Below are 23,650 nucleotides of genomic sequence, written 5' to 3'. Positions count from 1 at the left end.
GAGCATAATTACAATTTTCAAAATCACGTAGGCCTATGTATGTGCGTCATTGATTGATTTTTATTTGCACTGTGATAATTAAGTTATCCATTCTGGATTCTAACACAAGGACTTGAAGGCATTCATGTTCAATATGGCGTCCTGAATGACTTCATGTGAGCTGTCTTTATAGCAAGGTATTCTCTATTCCTTCAAATATATTTGGACGCAGTTTGTCATCTTCGCTTCGGGTGCTATGCGCCCCTCGGGTGTTCCAAACGTCATATCCCATCCCACATCACAGCAGTCACCAATTTTTAAATAGCACATTTGTTATATCTGATTTTCAAATGTCCTCTCCATGTACGTGCTGGCGTCAGGTAGGAAGTTAAATGCATAATTATAGGCCCTATAGGCTCCGTGCACAACTGCCCCTTCAACGGCCAGGAAAAGAAAGTTGGGGAAGACGTTTTTCGAATGATCCAAAGTTATTGGGGACGGGGAGTATAGTTGGAGCTTTGGCACATTCAGGAAGTTGTGCGTATTCCGCGCGCGAACTATTACAATACAGTACAGTACAGCCTCGACTCCAGGGGCGCGGCTCGTTCCTTACACTAACCCCTGGCTGTGATGATGACGTAAATGACACTTTGAATGGCTATTCACAGCGTACTGCGCGGGCATTTCGAAGATTGCACGCCGGGCGCGCCCATAATGCGCTCGCGCTCGCGTGCTTAGCTTTGCACGTAACGTCATGTACGAAAAAAAAATATGATTCAAAAGTCGCGAAGCCTGTACGATATGGATTATGTCAGCCGCGTTTTTCGCTAGAAAAAGCCCTGTAGGGCCTATCTGTGGTTGTAAAGGCACGAAAGGGGTACGTACATTTAATACAAATCTTTGCTAATTAACACAACGTCCAAACGTTGTGTTTGAAAGGATTGATTCTTCAAAATCACAACTTTTAACATGTTAAAGATGGCGTCGGCACGTAAAACGGATAAACTGCAGCCCTAATTATAATGTACCGTATTTTGGTATATTTATATTACACAATTCCAGGGGTTACAATCGCGCAAGGCATGATGGGAAACAACATGGCGCTGCAAGATCGTACCCACGGGGCACGAGGTTGAGTACAGTGCGCACACGCTGTGTATCCCGTCCACGGGGTTCTCAAAAGTGGTAAAAACGCGCCCTCTTTGTTTGCGCACGGAGCCCATAGGATAATTTGCAAACACTCAAAAAACAAATCTGCCAAAGTATTATGAAAAAGCCCATTTGATTTCAAGTAAACAATAGTATGAAACATCCTGTGAATCAATGTCATGTTGACCAGTCGGCGCTTGAAAAAAAAATGAGACAAAGTGCAGGTTCAATGTATTACCTTTAATATTTAAAGTACATGTACTCTCTGTCATGTCAACTCCTACTTAAACACGAGTTTTCTCAGTTCTTGAAGGAAAAAAACTGTTGAAATGTACAACGAGCAATGCAGTCTGATTTATTCCGTTGTTTTACTAGTTTCTTTTCCTTGTTGGTGCGGCTGGTGAATTAAAATGTTCTTTTACGTGTGCGCAAGGAAAAAAAGTATTTCTATTATTGCATTATTTTGATCATTAGCTTACAACGGATTGGAAACAAACATAATTCTATTCGATCACCATGGCAACATTATCATGCCTCTTTAGAAGGGCGGGTTATGCTGGAATAACGAATCAATTAACTGTACAGCGAACTCGGAGGGATTTTACGTATCACGTGGATTTAAATCAATCATCTCTCAATATTGTGGTTTAAGTTGATGCTGAGGAGCGGAAGCACCTCTATCGGCTTCGTGCGCGAACAGAGAGGGCGCAAATTTGCCACCTTCGAAAGCCTCGAATATATTAATATATAACTTTTTTTAAGAGAAAACAGCACAAAATCAATGAAAATCAAAAATGCAATCCTATGAAGTCGAAGTCGATTCGAGATAGGTGTATGAGGTCACATTATCCCAGGAATACAGGAATATCATTAGACAGCAAATCTTGGATATTATATAAATGATTAAATTTCATAAGCAGAAGGGTTACGTCATTTGCGTAGCGCCCACTGTTGTTTCCTTAGCCATCGCAGCTAGGAAAGAAATATCAGCTGTGGCTAGGCCACACAGGTCGAGTTGTCCGCCCAGGAGGGGTAGCTGAAGACGTCGAACATGGGTATAGCCAGAGAATTAATCAAAGCGTTGGCCATAATCAGCCCGATGATGTTCATCACTACTCCGGCTTTGGCCTGAGGTATAGAAGAATAAAGAAAAACGTATAGATATACAAGAACAAAATAAGACATTAACATTATTTATCATGAGGTAGTTCTGTGATCGAGTAATTTCTGATTCCGTGAAATATATAAAGCGGTTTAATGGCAAATTAGCCTAAGACAGTAAATGATGTGTTCTGAGTTTTGATAATGAATAGGATACTCGCGATCATTCTTTCTGTTTGAGTAAACAGTGCATTATCTTTAAAGGGAATGTACAACATTTGCTGTTGCTGCAATTTTCAGAAATAAATGAATTTGGAGGATCAGTAACATATAGCAAATATTGTTAAAATGACTTATTTCACGTTTTCGACTAGTAGGTGCTGGAAAAACTAAGAAAACCAATCATGTTCTTATAGTCTGGTTCCCTGACCCCACTTAAGATGAAACGGAACAATTTATAGACTTTGGGGAATTGTAAGGTCAGAGAATCAGTCTAGCAGGCCGGTACCCCTTCACAAGTGTGTAATCAGTTGCAAAGAAAATACGGAATAACTAATTAAGAAATATTAGGAGTTGTTTTTGAAAAAAAGCCAGTTTTCTCCAACGCTGGTCGGCCGACCAGCGTTGGAAAAATACCATTTTTCTTGAAAATGTCAGCACACCAGGAGCCACGATTTTACAGGATGCTTTAGACTGTCATTCCCTAACAATCCAGTGAGGTATTTCGTGATAATATGTTTACTTCGTTTTGTGATGTTTGCAAACGTTGTATCTTCACTTTAAGCAGCGCTAAAATTGCGACGGATCAACCCACCTTGGAAGTCCTGGTTTTTGAGTAAAATCCATATATCTATTCCGTGAAAAACTTGTGGGGTACCACTTTAGTACCCCACAAGGTCATTGTTCCGGTACCCTACAACCAGGCGCGGTTCTACGGGGGGGGGGGGGGGGGCTAGGGGGGGCTGTAGCCCCCCAAAAATTTTGTCTAGCCCCCCAAAATAAATTCCGTAAAAAAAATTGCATTAGCAAAAAGAAGGATTGTGATGTACATGCGAACGGTCTCCCCCTAAAAAGAAGAAATAGCCGTGACAAGGGTGCATTAGTTAATATAGTGTGAATGATTCTAGGATTTTATTTATAATACAAACGAAAATTTCAAAAAGCAAACACATGTGTAATTGTAAAAGAATCATTACTGCAATGAAAGGTACGGACTCCAAATTGATGAGACAATGTTCCCATTCAAAATATTCGCAAAGTATGGGACAAAACTATCTTTAGGGCCTATACGAAGTATAATTATTTTGTTCCAGTATTCGGACTCGAGTCCTTTTGTACAAAGATACTATTTGGAACATGTCTCGCATTAACAGTGTTGGTTTGTGTGGCCAAACACTCATATTCCTACTTTGGTATCGCGTCAACCAGTGGCGTAAACTTCCCTGAGGATAGTATCACCTCACCAGAGACATGGTCTATTAAGTAACTATAGGCCTGTAGGCTGCAATGAAAATTGCAACTCGATTACAAGATTTATACATGTATATTACATTTTGTGAGTTCACACCGCTCGGCAGAATCCTCGTGCATGGTTGTGATCAAAACTTCGTAAAATTATAGTACATGATAATATACAATGTATATATTTCGAGAAATACTGGGGACAATTAAAGCCCGAGTCCATCATTTGCAGCTATCCAAAAAAGTAACCGGCGTAATTGTTGTTGAAAAACATACTGGTTGAAAGATAGTAAGGGGGCTAAACTCCCTGTGAAATTATCCTTTCTGGCAAGCTCTCATTTTGAAGAAATCAACGAAAGAAGGCATTTCCAACGGTGCTTCTTAAGAAGCACCGTAGGAAAATTTAAATTAGTTGTTCGTTTTGTTATTCGGCGCAGCGCGCACAAGCATTGGCACGACGCACAGGCGCCCGCAGTTGCTATAATTCGTTGGATCAGTGCGCAACATCGCGTAAAGCTGCAATTCAAAACAATTCGAAACATGATTTAGCAACTTTTGATTTTAAATTTAGATCCTAGAATGCTGTTTTTCTCGGAATATGAAGCTGAAGCTGAGCTGAAACTTCATCAAGTAAGTTGTTCAGTATCCTTCATTAGATTTTGAACACTTGTGTTGCTTCAAACGAACAAAATGCACTAATTACAAATGATGGACTATAGCTTTAATGAAAACTAGTTGCGACTATTTATCAAGCGGCAAGATACATATGGAGCCTTCTATCGGTGTACGACCGTCCGCCATGCAGTGACTTGTTCTGCAATAAAGTCTAGTCATTGCCCACATTGCGCATACATGTTTCAGTTGTTAACAAAATGGTTTTAGGAGAAAAGGTGAACATTTCAGGACTTTATCATACACGATAATGAAAAAAAACGATTTGGAGAGAAAGGAGAAGATGAGGTGGAATCTACAACGTTTTAGCTGCGGAAAGCAGCTCAAGAAATCATCATGTCTCTTCGTTGGTTGGTTGGTTGGTTGGTTGGTTGGTTGGTTGGTTGATTGGTTAGTGACAAATGTCAGCACATGCCTTTTTTGACAATCAATCTCCTTGTCCTTTGGGCCCTCGCAACAACACGTACTTCAGGTCTCCACTGACCAGTACCAGCTACCAAGTTATTGTATTCGTGGACAATGGTCACGAGGTCACTCATTTCGCATTGGGGCTATACTGCACACAAATTTGGTGTTTCACATGCTATAAAACGATCCATGCACCAACTGACGTTCAACAAACGAATGGGAATCCTTTTCAATTGACAGTCACGACCACGTGAGTAGTTGTGCAATATAAAGAACAGACTTTACATCATGTACATGACTAACATTATAGGCTACGGCAGGTCTACAGTTGGACCGCAGCTTCCGAGATCTTTTCGAGCTTACTTTTGTTTTAAACCAAGAACACCATCAGACTGAACTACGAGTCTCCGAATTGCTTCAATCATCGCATGAAATTAAAACCTGATGAAGTCATCTTAAATCTCGTGACATTATTTCAATCACGTGATATGTTCCACGCAGACGCAAGACCCTCACACAGGCATACAAGTGGGGTATTTCCTTTGTTCTCGTGTACTTATATTTTGCAATGTCTCACTCTTATTTCAAAATGTTCTTATTTTAACAAGAATTATTTTCCTTGGCTGAAATTCGGACTTCATATCCCTTCTCTAAACTCTTCCATATGCGACAGATCAACCCACCTTGGAAATTCCTAGTTTTTGAGTAAAATCCATATATCTATTCCATGAAAAACTTGTGGGGTACCACTTTAGTACCCCACAAGGTCAAAAAATGGCCTTGTGGGGGGGGGTACCTCCCATTGTTCCGGTACCCTACAACCCCCCCCCCCCCCCCCATATACACCCACATTATGGTAGGTGACTAAAGTTGGTTGCAGAGGAAAGCACTCACCATATCAGACACGGTGACCGTGCCGTAGGAAAACACGATAGCGTTGGGCGGTGTTGCCACAGGTAGCATAAAAGCATAGGAGCAGGCCAAGGCAGCAGGGATCATGATGTATAGTGGATTCACACAGATGCTCTCAGCCTGTGAATGACAAATATTGTTCCGAATAAAGAAGACGAAAGCAATTACGTGAATTTTTAGCTGCAGGATAGCAGCTCAACAAATCATCATGTATCTCCGTGTAATAGTTAGTTAGTTAGTTAGTTAGTTATTTAGTTGGGGAGTTGGGGAGTTGGTTAGTTAGTTAGTTAGTTAGTTAGTTAGTTAGTTAGTTAGTTAGTTAGTTAGTTAGTTAGTTAGTTAGTTAGTTAGTTAGTTAGTTAGTTAGTTAGTTAGTTAGTTAGTTGGGAAGGAAGGAAGGAAGGAAGGAAGGAAGGAAGGAAGGAAGGAAGGAAGGAAGGAAGGAAGGAAGGAAGGAAGGAAGGAAGGAAGGAAGGAAGGAAGGAAGGAAGGAAGGAAGGAAGGAAGGAAGGAAGGAAGGAAGGAAGGAAGGAAGTAAGGAAGGAAGGAAGGAAGGAAGGAAGGAAGGAAGGAAGGAAGGAAGGAAGTTAGTAATACACCTTCACATTGTCTATTGCTCCTACATATTTGGACCGATTTCAACAAAACTTTGTCAAAAGTATCAGTAGCCCAGCCCCAACATGTCACATGACCAAACTGGGGTCAAGGGTCATCATGGGGTCACTTGGGTCGAAAAGCTTATTTTGTTTTACCAAAAACACTCTTCTTCCAAAAATTACATGGCACAATCACGTCAAATTGACCATGGGAGCAAGTTTTCAATGTTAGGCATCGGGACAAAGGTAGCCTAATTGCCTATGTGTGGATATTTGCCTGGCCTACAAAAAAAAAATGTGTTTAGCCTGTAAACACGATTCTTAACACTTTCTTGTTATCACTTATATGCTAAAAATGTTTAGCATGTAAACATGTTTACAAACTTATAGCAGGACAGTGTTTAGAATTGACTCTATCAAGAATTATTTGATTTAAAGAGAAAAGGCGTATTAAACCATACCTATATTATCTATGTTGGTACACTTTATACGTCTGGCATTCAGTGATATTTTGTTTGCATTTTTTTTTTTTATACACACTGTATTTTGTAGCAAGTAATAACACCATGCCCTAGCCGATAAAAGGATGTCAAATTTTTTTATTTTTTTTTATTTATATTGATTAACCTATTTGGCGATACAGTCTCGCTGTTTTTCGTTGGAAAGCATTTTTGCCCCATAGTCAAATATTTTCAGGGAATGCCTAAATTCTTCAGTTAGAAAAATAGACACCTGTCGCAAATATATATTCAAAACGCTTCGCGTGTACTCGAAATTGCGATATTGTAGTGGCGTTTCTACGCACAGGTAACCATGACAATGTGTCCATAAATTATCACCCTTTATTAACAAATGGATGTCATCGTATATTTTTGGTAATTTACCTGGTGTATCCGTGGACAAGTAACCATGGTAACGCAATAATCGGAATCCTTTTTGTTTGTCGCTTATATTTGAGACAAATATTTCGCAATGCACCAAGCGCGTCATATTTCGTACGCGCAATCAACTAAGTGTGGTGTTTCAGAAACTAACTTGGCAAGAACACCTATGGAACTCTCTCAACATTTTCAACTAAAAGTTGCGTACCCGTGTTCCTAAAAAAAAGGATTTTTTTTTTCCAAACGAATTTTTAATTTCTAAATTCTGTTTGAATCTAGTATGTTTTGATTTTGGGCGTCCGCACTCCTCCGAAATAACGGCTTTCATTTTGCCCTGCGGGAGCCGAATTATTGAATGGCAGATGATAATTCAAATTTTGTAAAGAAATAACACAATAACCAAATGTCTGTGGAGTTTTCTGTTCGATGTCTTAATAGTAAAGAACTATTACATTGCTTGGAAAATAGCAATTGAACAAACAAATCTAATTTTTTTCGCAGTGAAACTAAAATATAGCACGGCAACCATATTTAATGTGTTACTCGTGTACTTTTGAAATTTTCATGAGATGGTGAGAGAATTAGTGTTAGTACGAGAATAAAAACGATCGATATACATAATTATAATAATTATGCTTATATAGCGCTTTCCATCGTATCAGCGATCTCAAAGCGCTTTACAATTATTACCCCGTTCATCAGGCCATGGGACCACGCGGCAGCCGATATCCGTGCTCAATCGGTCCTCGACCCTCACGGGTACGGTACCCATTTATACTCCTGGGTGGAGAGAGGCAATTGTAGTTAAGTGCCTTACCAAAGGGCACAAACACCATGTTCCCGGTACGGTTCGAACCCACGCACCTTCGTTAATGACTCAAACACCGTAACCACTGGACCATGGCGTTCTACACGCGACCACCGTTATAATTCTCAAATAACAAAAAATACCCAGTGCTTTTAAACCTATTTGATGCTGTAATATTTTGATTTCTATAGCTGAAACTTCATAAAAAGATGCACTATATCGGCACTTAGAACCTAACGTAAGGAAGATGCGAAGGACATAACAGTGCTTTGAGAATTAACGTGGTCTGCGAAATATTATCTTAAATCCAATCTAAAGCACCTGACATGCATTACGTAACATTTTGCCGGGGAACTATTATTGATTATGAAATATTTAGTGATGAGTACGATTCTTCGCCTAGCACTTCCAGAAACTGGTGCGGATTTTTCAGAACATTAAATGTGTTTGAAGGGTCGTTGTTGAAGTGTCGTTATTTGGAAATAAAATATGCCAGTATGTTTAAAGATGAGGAGAAATGTACGGGAACAAAACTAATAACAGAATCGAGGACGATCGCCAAGCTTTTGATCGATCGTCTGACACTCCAGTACGATTGACGTTTAATTGACCGTTGTCGATTAAACGCCGCTGTACGCAACATGCGTTCGGACTGACAGATGTTCGTTATAAGCACTGCAAGTAAATGAACCGGAAGATGACGCGCTCATGTAAAAGGAATTTGTCAAAACGTGGCTTCATGTCCGGCGTCGGCTTCGTCAGAGTTTTCTTTTTGCTTACAACGTCGAGCAAGATATGCGGCCATGAAGTACAACCGGTGTTTTGGCAACATATCTAATAAATAACGGCACTTTGTTCGCCATTAGTAAGTGAAAGGTGTTCAGTTAGGTTTTCATAGGTTTATAGGCAAAACTGTATTTTATAAAACAGGTTTTGTTTTTTACAAGATGACAGCAAATACAGAGTGTCCCCAAAAAAAGTCCCCCTGGGGGATGTACAGAATACTCGTAATTTATGAAGAAAATTTCAAATTCAATTACAGAATTGATAAGCCAAAACTTTTTTTCTGTATTGTGTGAAGTTTTTGTTGTTGTTTTCAAATGGAATTAAACCAAAAGTTAAGATCATATAAACAAGGCACGGCAAATTTTATGGAGCGAGTTTCATCAGTTCTGTGCCAGAGGGTGCGACTTAAACGCCATACGAAAGTACTCGCTTTCAAAATTTGCCACTTTCGACTTGACGTCCTCCAATGTCGATACAGCGCTGGAGGACGGGGCTGAAGCCACGTTCTGAAGTTTGAAGCTTCTTGATGAATGCAGGATCACTCCTGATGTCCTTTAAAATGATCGAGGACGATCGAGGAGGTGTGCAATGACATCAGGGGTGGTCCTGTATTTTTTGCAGAAGCTTCCGGTCGCAGCACGTGGCTTAAGCCCCGTCTCCAGCGTTTTATCGTCATTGGAGGACCTCAAGTCGAAAGTGGCAGGTTCTGAAAGTGAGTATTTCGTGTGGCGTTTAAATCTCACCCTCTTGCACAAAACTAATAAGAATCGCTCCATAAAGTTTGTCATGCCTCGTTTACGTGATCTGGCTACGCCTATATATATGGTTTCAAAGTGAAAAAAGTGGGAACAATTACATTTTTAGACACGTGTTTAAACTGTAAACACAGTTTTTACACTGCAGCAACTTAAGGTCACCAGCGCCACTGAGTGAGGCGGCGAGATGTGTGAAAACAAGGAGATGAAGCCGCCTCCGGAAAGAAGCCGTAGTTTGGAAACCCCTTTATTTTTTACATACCAAGGTTGCAAGGACGGGCAGGAAGATGGTTGCCGTGGCAACGTTACTGGTAACCTCCGTGAAGAGACAGATGATGATTGTGATGATGAGGACAAGGACTGGCGCGGGGATACCTTGGAGGACCCTGAACTGGTCTGCCAGCCACTGAGACAATCCAGACACCTGCAGAGAAGGAGGAAGGGGCAGATGACCAAGGATGCAACATGTTTCAAAGTTGAGTAAAAAAAAAACGCCTTTAAAAGAAAATTTCTCAGAAAACAAAATGTCACTTGTGCACACAATTAATGTCTCCAGTGATTAAAGATAGAGACTTGATCCCGACTCTATGTAACTAAATAGGTGATAATACTCTCTTTAAATAGAGAAGACAACAGTTGTAAGATGGATACTTTGGCATTTATTCCAGAATGAAGGAAATGCTAAAGTAAGCTGATGATACACTACATGAGAATAACAAAGTATATTTAATTACGAAGATAATGGAATAGCGCTGACCCCCATAGGGAAGAGCACGTGTAAACAAAGCGTGACGTCGTTATGTCTGAGGTCTACTGTTTGTAGGCTTTACTGGTTGAGATCTAAGTTTCGTTTTGAAATGTTAAGGGTTCATGTCATAAAAATATTATCTAATTAAATAATAGCTAATTCATAAAGCTAACACATAATAGAGGAAGCATACAAACCATTTATAGCGCATGCGCAACAAGGTGTAAGATGTTGTGAACACTACAGGCATATATAAACGAACTTTGAAGAATCAGCCAAGCCCATGCATGCATCGTCTTCAGCTATTGTACAGACATCTGGGATATTTTTCTTTTTAAATCTTCACCACTTAGAGAACACCGAGCTGGCCCTAGGTTTTAATGCTTGTTTGAAATTCGTCTTAAAGGATGAGATGCAGTAAGACTCCTTAATCGGGGCGATTCACAATTCAGTGCGCCACCAAGACTTTGCCATGGAGAGTCCATTTTCAAGCTTACGGTGGACAAAACATGCATGGCCAATTTGAATGAATGTCAGTAGACAACTTGAGTTAATACGTTGTAGATTGGGGCATAGCGTTCTGCCACCTTACAAAACATATTGATAAAAGTCAAAGAAAAGGGCAATCAGATCCTCTACTCATACGCTTACGCAACTACTGACCAGAAAAAAACCTAACAATTTCAAAATCCCGCGCTGAGAATTTGTCGATCATCTCCCACAATGCACTGGGAAAAATGAACTCTCCCTGGCAAACTCTTGGTGTCGCACTGCATTGTGAATCTCCCGAATTGTCGCTGTTCGCATCTTACCTTACATCCGTCTGCCAGGGCAAAGCCACCACCAAGGAGGAGCACTACGTTCCACGGCAGCTTCTTCTGCACGGCGGACCAGGTTAGCAGTGGCGTACGTGGTCCGAGCTTGGTATTGTCTTCAGGATAACAAAAGGTATAGCCTAATTACTCCCTTTCCAGTAAACAAATTATATGTTTCAAAACAATGAAATGCTTTGTACATCTGCCGAGGTTGCTTGCGGTCGTTTCACATGAGATAACACTCATTAAGGTACCAGGTTGAAGACAAAAATTGATTATTATTTAATTTCTGAGGATATTCGATTCATTGTTGACCAAATTTACTTCAATCTGCAAGGCGAAGCTTCAGCATGCTCTGCATTTTGTTGAAAATCACCTAATATGACCTGAAGCCTCGCAATAGGATCATTTCTACTAAACAATCGTCATTATAGTGCACAAAATATTTCAAATCCCTGACGGTTGAGCAGACCCCTTTAAAGTTTAGCCTTTAATTCAGTGCATCGTGGAACAATTTGCTGAACACAAATCTTGCACATAAACCCACGAAAAGCTTTTAATATTTACAGATCGACAGAACACCTGTTACCTCAACTCAAATGTCTCAAAGATAAAACATGAGGACGAAACCTTTTTAACGTTATTGCATACTGGATTAGCGTTGCGATGTAAATATTATCAATATCTACAACGTTTGTTGACCATGTATTAAGGACTGATGATGACATTTTGCGTAGGGGTGTTGCAGATTTAACTTAAAATCTAGCTTTTGACCTTAAAGCGAAGGAATTTTCAGGTAACCAGATGATTAAAAACCACAGCCCTGATTGAAAAACAAGAGTTTAACTGTAGAACGATTTCTGATTGCAGAGGACTTATGTTCGGAGACTTACCCCTCCAGCAGAATATATTTGGTAGCTTGGATGGGAAAACAAACAGAGAAAAGCAAATGTATATGACTGCAGTCGCATCCGTCACAAATCTAGAAGGAAAACAGACAAAACTATATTGACTGATTAGGGTTTCCCAAAGCCCGGTGTCGTCTAAGCTTCACCCTTGGCTTTATATGGTTGCAGGATCATTGAGAAGCCATCCACGTCCAAACCAAATAGAACTCTAACATTTGGTTAAACATTATAATATTCGATGTTCAGAAAGTAAAACATATGGGCCCACTAGAGAGGGAGTCTCCTGAAGCCGGAGAATATAAGGCCATGTCCCGAATCGGGTTTGTCTGGCAATAGCGTCTTTTTACGTGTGTTTATTGACAGTAACGCTGTCTCAAACACGGCTCATAACAAATTGATGTAAAAGCTCAGTATAAACCTTTGGCTCCCAGGAGAATAAAGTACCCACGAGTCTCGATTACCAGGAGCATTTCGAAAAAAATAATTGTGTAGCGCCCTCGTACCTCATGCATGGCGGACAGAGCCCATGGCTTGCCCAGCAAATGTGAAATGTTGTTGGAAATCGGGCATGCAGGCAAACTGGCCAATTCCCCTAGCAACATTGCATTGGGGGGGGGAGGTATAATGTTTATATTCACATAATTGAGTCACGGTAGTCTGCTTGATATGCTTCAACCATGGGGTGAGATACACAACGCATAATGAGAGACATTTCGTCGAGAGGGGGCGCTATTTACATTTTCGCAAAGTGCAGAATGGCTTGGTGCCAAAAGGAAGAAGTGGCGTTCGACTTTTGGTGCCCAAAGGAGCCCATGGGAGTGAGAGGGATAATCAGTGACTATCGTTATATTAGGTGAATGGTACTTGAAATTCCTTTGAAGGTTCAACGTGAATATGTTTGTGATTCATGACCACTTCACGACACTTAAAAAGCAATTTTGTTTAGAATGTGAGGCGAATTGAAATACAGGATAGAGTATTTTAGTAGTGAGACATGAAATATGATGCTCTTTTTAAAAAGAATTTTAAGACAGGTTACCATACGAGTAACTTTTTCTGCACAAAATCATCTGATGACAACTTTTTGGGGACCATGCCCCACCTCATTCCACTCTTATTCTCAAGTTCTACTCACTTTGAAACTGGAAACAGCCCCGCCCATCCAGTAGCATCGGGAATAAATGCAAGGTCCTTAGTGAACCACAGAAGGGCCAAGGCTATGAAATGGAGAAGCACCCAGACCTCTGCCCACCTGTTGTCAATACAGAAAGAGAAGAAGGACCAGGCTGTACCGTTTGTTTCGGGTAACCAAAGTACTCAACTTGGGGGAAAAAATCCAGTCAATTCGAATTTCTTTCCTTCTTTCTTGTCGACAATTCGGGCGATTCACAATGCAGTGCGTCACCAAGAGTTTGCCTCGGAGAGTTCATTTTTCCCAGTGCATTGTGGGAGATGGTCGACAAATTCGCAGCGCAGGACATTTGAAATTGTTAGTTTTTCCAATTTAGTAGTTTCGTAAGCGTATGATTCGAGGATCTGTTTGCCCTTTTCTTTGATTATTATCAGTATGGTGTTTTTTGTAAGGCGGCAGAACGCTAGGCTCCAATTCATATCATACATTGTATTAGATCAAGTTGTCTACTGACACTCAATCAAATGAACCATGTTTTGTCGACCGTAAACTCGAAAAATGGACTCTCCATGGTAACCTCTTGGTGGCGCACTGCATTGTGAATCGCCCGAATCGGTATTTAATTTAGTAATGAAACAAAAGCGGGAACTGCAGGTACAACTACAGTTTTCCATTCATTTTTGTTAGACACAGCTCTTATAAGGCCGATTAAAAAAAATAATGGTTTGTCGTCTAGTCTTTGAACAAATGGTGGAGGCGGGTGCTTGTTCCCCCAAGATGGCGGACGGTTTCTTCAATTTTCTCGACTATTTCGCTGATACAAAATTGTGTCCAAGTTACCATAACCCTTTCTTTGTAACTATAATTTTGTCGGAAACCAATAAAAAGACAGTTTATGTTGGTATAAATTTTGTTAGCACAGAAAAAATACTCAATCACAATTTCTGATGACACTTTATGAGGAATCAGGTAACAAGTACAAAAGCAACCTAACCCGATTAAAGAATGATCAGATAACTAAACACAGATTGCAACAGTTGTAGAAATTATAAGAAGTAACATAAAAAAATATAACAAATGCAAACTTACGACATGGTTCCAAGAGCATCGTATTGTCTTTTTATCACCTCCCGTATTTTGGCGCCCTTCGATTTATCTTGCTCACTGCACGAGCAGCAGGCGCCAAATTCCCGACAGCAGCCGAGCAAGCTAGGGAGAAAAGGTATTAAGTCAATTCTTTGATGTGTTCATGGTAAATTGTAATAGCGCCATTAACAGACGAGTTTGATGGACCGCCTTGTTGGGGGCATGGGCGTCGCCAGGATTTTTTCTAGAGGGGGGCAAAAAAAATTTTGCCAAAAAATGCTTGTATTTCTCAACACATTCTCAATTTATCAGTTTTAGAGGGGGGCAGGGACATTTTGCCCCCCCCCCAACTCATTAAATTTACACCACTTTGTCTTCGCGCCTCTTTTTTTTTTTTTCTTTTCTTTTCTTTTTCTTCCTTTTTTTTTTTTTTTTTTTGGCTTTTCCAGGGGGGGCAAGTGCCCCCCCCTTGCCCCCCCCCTCGCGACGCCCATGGTTGGGGGATTACAGGTGAAAGAGAAGTTTCGACTGGCTCTCTCGGTACTTGATTCATACTCCTTTTGTGCATAACATTCTCTTCTTTCTTTTTCAGATCTTGTGTAAAACTTCGAGTAGGCTACCCGTGTGGGTTAAAATCAAGCAGAAGGCTTTGACTTAATGTATTAAACGAAGAAAGTTGCGTCCTGATGCAGTTTCAATACTTTACGAAAGTTGAAGCTCGCCGGCAATACAGGAGGTACCGATGAAATCATTGTATACCTTCTGTCCACAAAGAAGAACTGTAGCCAGAGCCAAGCGAAGAACACGCTGAGGACCATTGCCGGCAAAGCGAAGACTATCCATGCAGCAAAGTTGATACCAGGGGCATCCCCGTACAAACTACAAAAGGGCAAACAAATTGAGTAACTTTCTCATTCTTTAACGAAAGGTTGTACCAATGTATACAAGTTGTGTGCTTAAGGTCTTAAGGTCATTCTGTACGGAAAGGTTGTACCAATGTATTGAAGATGTGTGCTTAGATAAAGTCTCTGAGTTTAAAATTGAGTGTATAAAGACCCAACTGAAGAATACCTTTCATTCGTGCAGAGGTTGTAACGGTTGAACATTATCGACCTCATTCACGAGAAAGCCATTGTGTACACTGCAAAACCTGCAGTGTTAAATTTACACTGTTGGTATCTGTATAGGACCATCTGGTGTTAAATTCTACTGGTGTTGTCCTATATAGATACCAAATGGTGTTAAATTAATACTTCAGTTTTTGTAATGAATCGTTTCGGTTTGCGGTAACATCATGTAATAACTATTGTCGCTCAGTAAAATATTTATTCTGATAAGAACTTGTCCAGCTTGTCATCAACTTTGAGTTCTGATAAGATCAGTCCTGCTTTAGGTTCCAAAAGAACTTGTCTTTGATCTCAACGTTTCGACTAGCCTAGCCTGCTCGAGTCATCATCAGGAGAACACAACAGTGTTACCGCAAACCGAAACGATACTGAGACTCCGCCATGCAAAGGCTGAAATCCTATTCGCTGAATGTATTTAATTGAATGTGAACTGTTGAATGGAATGGTGCCAGACTGTTTACACACTGTAGCTTCACTGTCCTTTTTTTGTGTGGCTTAAAACATTAGGGTATGTTTAATCGCAAATTTAAAATTATTCATTAGAGCAGACTGGTGTAATGGGTAATTCTCTTTATGTCATTGCTTTCACTTCTCTTCGCAAGTTCCAAAAAATAAAGAGTTTACCTCACTTTAAATTCAATATGGCCGACTCGTGAATAAGGCCCACAACCCTCAGGCTCAACTCGTAAACAAAGTACCGCTAAGTTTTCGAATAAAACTTGGAAATAAAAATGTATGTTTGTTTCTGAAATAAGCTCCCGCGAAATATACGATTTCCACTCTGGAAATCAATGCGCTTTTAAACATTCGTTACGATGGTATAGATTTTTGAATCACCAGATGTATCATTCTCGTCCTTTTTGTCTTTCGTCTCATGTTTGTTGTTGCACTTTATCAACGCGTTCCAAAGGTTCCACAGGGTGTCCTGAAAATAATGGTGCATGTAAACTCCGCCATTTTTGCCAATTTACAACCGGAATTTACTCGAATAGTTACACGAAATCAAAGGTTACAGATTAAGCTTGAGAATACTGTTGTAAATCCAGAGATATGTTTGAATAACCGCAAAGCCAAAAAAAAAACATTCTCTGCCACTTTTTGGAAGCGAGTGCTAGCTTCAAAGATCAGACAATGCCAGTATGACTCTTTTGATAAGATTATCTATATGGGTGTAAGACAAACATTCCATTCACACGACAATGTAGGGTTTTGTTCTTATGTTGAAACAATTTAACAGTACAGACAGGTTCACTTCTTTAAACTTCAATGAAAGAGTTCAAAAATGTGAAAATCACTAACAGTAAAATGATTTGGTTTTAAACTAAGACTTATACTGATTTTAACTGCTTCACAGAAAGTGGCACAAAATGGGTTTCTTGGCTTTGCCGTTATTCAAACATATCTTTGGATTTACAAAAGCTATCTCAATGAAACAAACGGTATTCTCAAGCTAAATCTATTACATTGAAGATGGTGTAAACATCCGCAGATAGACACCCTGTAAAAATAACGCCTTATTTTTTCTATACATTTTAGGTTTAAGCATGCACACGTACTCATGTACGACTTCGTTCAGAACCAAGTTGGTCCCCGTGCCAGTCAGTGTTGCCGTACCACCGAAGGATGCCGCGCTGGAGACGCACAGCATCATGCCTTTGCACATCCGATTCTCCGCTGGTGGCAGCGAAGCGAAGTCGATTTCATTGCCCGTTTCATTGTCTCCTTGCGGCTTAGATGCGACATCATCCGGAGAACCAGTTGTGTTGTATGCCTCTTCCAAAATCGCCTTTTCATCCTGGTGTTTATCCAGATCCGTTTCTCTGTGTTAAATAAAATGATATTCCGTTGTACAAAGACATAGGCCGAAGCTTACTTTCGACCTCCGACCTCTAGAAGCATGATATGTAGGCCCTAATTACAATGGATGTGATAGGGTGGAGGATATTCTCCATGTTGCCTCCTTCGAGTCCCTCACTTAAGGGAAGTTCTACCTAAAATCCTGCTTTCCCCTTTTCTTCTCAGTTCAAACCAAAAGTCAACAGCTTTTTTTCTTCTTTTTCCCCCTTCTCTAGGCCAATTGCGGCAACCCTCAGTGTCTTCGACCTTTTGATTGGTGGCTTCATATCTTTAAAAAACTAGCATTCGCAAGTACAAAGGCCCCAGTATATACCAAAGTGTTCATCATCGAAAACTGTTTTGGTTTTGATGTACATCAAATTGATAAAGACTTCAATGAATTCAACTCAGGATGCTGACGTTCTTCTTTGTCAGAGAAGACTTTGTATTATTACCAGAAGTACCAAATGTCTAGTTGATGTTTACAACTTCTGACAAAAGATAACTAAAAATCGAGACAACTATTTCATTTTGCAGATTATTCTTCAATGTTGACATTCTGAAAGAAAAATAAATCTTAGGCACCCTATGTTTGCCATTTCGTCGGAGGTTGTCGCATAATGTAACATCGTGTCGTCTCCTGGTGTCTGAGTTCCTTTTTCCATTTCCAATAGCTCGGAGCCGTCACATCTTACAGAGGCTGCGTCAATATTCTTCTTGGTGTCATCTTCTTTCTGCTTGAAAATATATATAAGAAAATGTAATGCTTTGTTTGTGGGGCTTTACCAAATTTTGCTTAGGCCTACATTTACCTCCGCACGTTTTGTCTCATATATTTATCATTGGAATGAGGAGTCAGGTCGGCGTAATGGTACTTTCCTCACCTTTCACCGTTTGTGAACCACTTTGAATTTAACAGCTATTGCACTAATCATCATGTACATCAAAACGCATACATTTGAGGAATTCTTAATACAGTGCGCCACCTACAATCCCGTCCAAAACGGTTGGGACACTTCCTGAGCCTGCCACGGTCACCCACTTCCCCGCTCCCCCGGTCAATGTTGTTCTCTCCAGCTGATGGAGCCCACACCGCGCAATGAGAGATACCATTGAGTGGGGGCCGGGGGGTTGGGGCCCAGCGAGATTTGGCCAGGATTGTAGGTTTTGCCTCGAGAAGGCTATTTCTCTAAATCACTGTAGTCTTGCAGCTCAGTACATCTTTTCCCTGGATAATCAATCGCGCTGTACTATACACAAATAAATGCCGTCGGTAGCCTCTTAAAATAAAACCTGTGTTATTTACAGAAAAAAATGGAATCATGCAAAGTACACATAAATTTAACAACTACGGAGGCATTTTTGCCTGATGCAAAATGAAAATGTTTATAAACGGTTCTGAATTTTTCTCTGTGATGCACTGCATGCTTAAAACAGAATTATCGATGCCCACGGCGGCTTTTTCTTTTTTTTGCATTCATACTTATTTCCCCAGTTAAACAGGCACTTTAGAGAGATATGCTTTATTTGTTACAAAACTCGATGCAAGGTTGTTTATTCTTCCACAAATCCATATCCCATGAAAATCCATGTCAATCTATAAGCATAGTGTGAACTTACATCTGCCTTGACCATCTGCGCCAACACCGAGTGAACAATTGGCACCATCATGGCCGTGGTGGCGGTATTGCTGATCCACATGGATAGGAAAGCAGTCACACTCATGAAACCCAACATCAACCTGTTAGTATGAACACAGAACATCAGTGGCGTAGCCAGGAATTTTTCAGTGTGGGGGGGGGGGCTAGGGGGCTGGAACATTTCATGGGGGGGGGGGCGTCATGTAGATCAATGATAAATTTATTTAGAAACTAAAAATCTCAGTGGGTGGGGGGGGGGGCCGACTGGTGGGCGGCAAGGTTTCATGGGGGGCTGTCGCCCCCCCCCCCCCCCCCCCCGTGGCTACGCCACTGCAGAACATTAATCCGCACGCCAAAGAATCGGGTTGAGTATATCATGTCTGAATCAAATTAACCGTTCCAAGTGGAACATGGAGAATGTATTCAAATAATATGACCAGTGCTGGAATGCAAATGATTTTGAAATGAACTTGAAATAATATCATCGTTCGTAATCCAAACCGTTGTCCACCAAACTGAGGCTTTGCATTATGTAAGATAAAACATTTTCGAATTCTGGTCAGTGAGTAGGGAAAATATTGGCACAAAAAAAATGTCCTAGTGAATGAAAAATCAGGGTTTGCCTATCTGAACAACCTTTATTTATATGAACATCAAAGTGTATGGCAGACATCCATAAGAAGGATTATTTAGTTTAAAAAAAAAAGTCCCATGTAGCAGCCTCTGCGCCCACCAACCCCAACCGATTTAGACTGATGTCGTGTGGATGTTTTAACACAAATTTCGTAAAAATCGGACGAAGCTTAAGTGTAAAAGTAAAATATTCGCCCAGGGTTTCCAAAAAAAAAATCAACATCGCGCTCATGCATAAACAAAGTGGGGAATATAATGACCAAAACGGTTTGTCTGATTGAGGTGAAAGTTTGTGTACAAAATATGAATGTTTTTACTGGTATACTAAAATTCAAAAGATTCGTTCTATGTATTTTTGATATCGGACGGGAGCAGAATTCCCCATCCTCCCCAAAAAGACTGTCAGAGGGTTCAAAATCGATAGGGGGCCGGGGAGAGTAGAAGGCCCAACTATGTAAGTATACCTTCTCGGCTGGGTCCCAACCAGAAGCAAGACCCCTAAGGCGATGCGCCGGTGTAGATTCCAATGCTGCACGGCAACGGCTACCATCAGACCACCCATGGCAAGGAAATTGGTATCCTTCAAGTAGTTACGGCACACATCATCGGAGTCTTGGATTCCAAGAAGCGGGAAGAGCAGGACGGGAAGGAAGGCCGTGACAGCTAGGGGGACCACCTCACAGGTCCAGTAGCCTGCCATCACGATCACTACCCAGCCACATTTGGCTACCTATGGAAGAGAGTATAGGAGATTACCAACCAATTAGCCAGCTACAAAGCCAGTCATCCGGCAAACCAGCCAACCACCCAACTACTATTCAGTGAGCCAGCAATAAACCAGCCAGCTAGCCTATAAACCAGCAGGCCAAGCAGCCATTCAGTCACCCAGACTGCCTGTACAAACAGCCAGTTAGTCAAGCAATCGTCCGGCAAGATATCCAGCTAGACATCAGACCAACAAGTTAGTCCGTGTAGTCACGCTGGGGCCAATCAGTAGGCCAGACAACGAGCTAACTTTCCGACGGGTCAGACATTTGCCAGCCAACGTGCAACCAAAACAGCCAGTCAACCATCAGACGACAACCAGACAGGCAGTCAACTAACCGAGTGAGCAAATCAAAAGCTGCTAAGCAATTAGCTAGTCAGTAAACTAAACAACTAACCAACCAGCAAGCCAACTATCAGCCGGAGGCGAATTTTTTTTCTCCCAAACGACATCCCCATATGGGTGTACGCTATGGCGTTTTTGGACTTAACTTTTCTAAAATCATGAGAAGAAAATATAAAATTAGAAGGAAAAAAAAAGGATTCGAACGTTTTGAAATTCGGACTTAATTTCTCTTTTGAAAAAAAAAATCCTCCGAAGCCTCAGGTTAGAAAAGAAAACAAATCGGGCGCAAAACCGTTTTTCGAACCCGCAACCTGGCGGTGCAAATTCTCGACCCTGTATTGACTGAGCTATCGCACTGATCGCAAAAATATGGGGAAAAAATAATTATATACCTGCGTACATATCATAAAAGTATCGTAGAGGGCGCAAAATAACCATGTTTGCGGATGTCGTTTGGAAAAAGAAAATTCACCATCCGGGGAAGTGAGTTCCTTGCTCTATGAGAAAACAAAGTGGTACTTGAAGAGGGGGTTGTAAACCAACTGGTTTGCCAGACAACACGGGCGTCTGAGCTCTTCAAACTCAACCAACAACTGAATCCAGCGGCCAGGAGAGTAAACAAGGGCACAAACCAAACAAAAAAGTGTACATGTCACTGGCCAATACGAGGTCATTAAAAGTGGTTGTGTCACACGCCGCCGAGATCACTCGTTGCCCGGGGTGATGTGTCTAGACACACATGGCCTTACGTAGCAATTGCACGGTGCCCACTTTTTCAGAAATTTTTCATCCACTGGAAAAGAATAAAACGGCATCCGTCACATTCTGAGTGATAACCGCAGTCACGAAGCATTGTCCCATTTTCCAGTCTTTTTTATTCTAAATGTCTAAGACATTTCAACTAGAAAAATGGTCACCTAAATCGCCAGTGCAAATCCTATAGTAAAAAGGGAGGACGACACATTGTTTGAGATGACCCCGCGAGATGTTACACTCATGTAGGTTGGTTCCCAGACCAAAATTTTTTGACTATTTCTGATGAATCTTAGGTCAGGTAGCCGCTTGTATCTATACAAAAATGTACGGCACGTGACCAAAACGGGAGGAATGCCTGCTTTTCCGAAAATGTCCGAAGTTTGCCGAATTCATTTCGTCGACAATCTTGGATAGCGCCCAGGTATTTCCGAGTATAAACTAGGTTTTATTTACCTGCCTTGCTTATTAAAAACATAAAACATGAGTTGATAATTGATATTAATTGCTTGCATTTAGAAAAGTTGAAATTCAATGACAATGTTGTGCACGACCGATACCAGGATTTTCCAAAACTCGGCGTGGTCTCCATTTTGGCTTTGCCTGTTAAGATGATATTTGGGTCCCCAACTTTGAAAATTACAGATAAACATTCGTGCATGTTTTCTTACAGAAATATCAAACTGTATGACATATGAAACGGGTAATGTGTTTTGAAGAAAAAAAATGATCAGAACATTACAAGTTATATGTGATACAGCGAATTCTGAATCGAAGCCGCGCTTTGAAAAAGGGCCATCAACGTCGTCATGTTTATTTTTAGCCACGGAGGCTGCCTGACCTACAATTCAGACGTGTGAGCGTCGGGGGAAATTGTCAGGTGACAACCCTACGTCGTATAGGCTATGGCACTGGCTCACGTGATTGGCCTGCCTCCGGGTGCAGGAAAGTCAGCTTCGCCACTAATAGGCCAAAGATTGTGTAGCGCCAAGTGCAGTAGGTATAGGCAAGCCTTCAAAGCTGTAACAGATGGCAAAAACTGTAAGAAAAACACGGAGTCCACCCCCTTTTCTGGGTCAGGTATGATTATGACAACCGGACACGACAAAGAAAGTAACCATTTTGCCATATGATACAGAATTCGTTACTATTTTACGTGAAATTAAAGCCTAGACTGTCTAGTTTCCAATGCACGACGTGATTGTTTAACAATCACTTGCCTACTAATAGTTGTCGATCACGAGGAAATTGGCTGGTCATGTGGAACCCTGACGTCAGACGAGTGGACCCTATAAATACTTACATTATCTCCAACAACAATTAGGAGAGGCGAAGCCAGTAGTGGTATCGCTACCAGAAGAACGGTGCTTCGAAACGCCCACAGCACCTTGATGATATTCTTGCAAGTCCCCATTCGGTACAGGGGGAAACATTCACACTTCCTTCCTGAAACGACATTCATGTCCAAGTGAAGTATGCCCAAGTAAAGTATGCGATATAAGTTAACCTTGATAATAAGTTCATGGTTATGGCAGTACCCACTCGAGAATCCAATCATTTCGTTGTCGTATGCACTCATATTTTGTTACGTCGGTCCTTTTGAAATATTTTTCGGATCATAATTTGAAAACCATACCTTTTCTCCGTCCTTTCGTACACAGCACTTTTGGCAAGCATTCAAACTTAATTTACTTTGTAAGAATTAATTGAGGTACTTCATTGCCGAGGTACAGGTAAAGGTTTAAAACATATCAGAAGTGAAAAATAGACCACCCCCACCACTCCCGTACAGCATGAATTAAACAATATTGTAATGTGAACGTTTATGATGTTCATGGTGGGGTACAGAGTGTGAACTAATTATGTTTATTCACTAAGGACAAAGTACACTAATGGTATACACATAAAGACAATGACAAGTTTTGTAAGGTGTCGATGCTACATGAACCCTAACCGTTCATTGTGGCGTACTAAAACCAAGTACAACCGATTTTGTTTTATATGTTGCATATTAGTTGGACGACTAGTAAGATGCCAAGTACGCAACTTCATTTTTAGCCGTTCCAAAGTTCATCCCAATGTAAGTGAGTAGGCCTACGTCAACATTAATATCAGTTCGGTTGTCAGCATGGATTCAATTTGACATTTAAAAGTTTCCAATGTTTCAGCGGCAAATCCTCAACTAAGCAATCTTACCTTTTTAGAATGTTGCGTTGTGCATATGACACAGAATTCGCCCAGTGGAGAGGAACAAACTGCAGTTCATGCCGTACATACGTACAAGTCAACAATTACTACTGTGCGCGTGTTTGATTACAGAGACACTTCACCCTTGTTATCTAATCTTCCTCTC

At 40.9% G+C, this 23,650-nt stretch overlaps 1 protein-coding gene across 1 annotated transcript; it reads right to left on the bottom strand.

Annotated features, from left to right (window-relative positions):
• Positions 1 to 1,044: 1,044 nt before the first annotated feature.
• LOC119728823 (solute carrier family 13 member 5-like) lies at positions 1,045 to 23,650 on the bottom strand. Its single transcript, XM_038201222.1, has 14 exons — positions 23,494 to 23,650; positions 22,601 to 22,743; positions 19,898 to 20,163; positions 18,781 to 18,901; positions 17,733 to 17,897; positions 16,881 to 17,146; positions 14,957 to 15,076; positions 14,201 to 14,320; positions 13,115 to 13,231; positions 11,965 to 12,053; positions 11,069 to 11,187; positions 9,771 to 9,932; positions 5,665 to 5,802; positions 1,045 to 2,256 (listed from the first exon to the last, which is right to left on the bottom strand). Exons 2-14 carry the CDS (start codon positions 22,709 to 22,711, stop codon positions 2,125 to 2,127), a joined length of 1,926 nt encoding a protein of 641 aa, XP_038057150.1. The 5' UTR covers positions 22,712 to 22,743; positions 23,494 to 23,650; the 3' UTR covers positions 1,045 to 2,124.

The sequence above is a fragment of the Patiria miniata genome, unplaced genomic scaffold (genome assembly GCF_015706575.1).
Source record: "Patiria miniata isolate m_02_andy unplaced genomic scaffold, ASM1570657v1 HiC_scaffold_1, whole genome shotgun sequence".
NCBI classification, from domain to species: Eukaryota; Metazoa; Echinodermata; class Asteroidea; order Valvatida; family Asterinidae; genus Patiria; species Patiria miniata.
This window is presented reverse-complemented; position numbering and strand designations above follow the sequence as displayed.

Bases quoted from the DNA above. Each gene is read 5' to 3' on its own strand.
- LOC119728823 (XM_038201222.1), bottom strand. From the start codon at position 22,711: ATGGGGACTTGCAAGAATATCATCAAGGTGCTGTGGGCGTTTCGAAGC. The intron at 18,902-19,897 runs GTATACTTACAT...TCATACTAACAG, and splicing joins GTTGGGACCCAGCCGAGAAG to GTTGATGTTGGGTTTCATGA. The intron at 17,147-17,732 runs ATTTTTCTTTCA...TTTATTTAACAC, and splicing joins ACATAGGGTGCCTAAGATTT to AGAGAAACGGATCTGGATAA.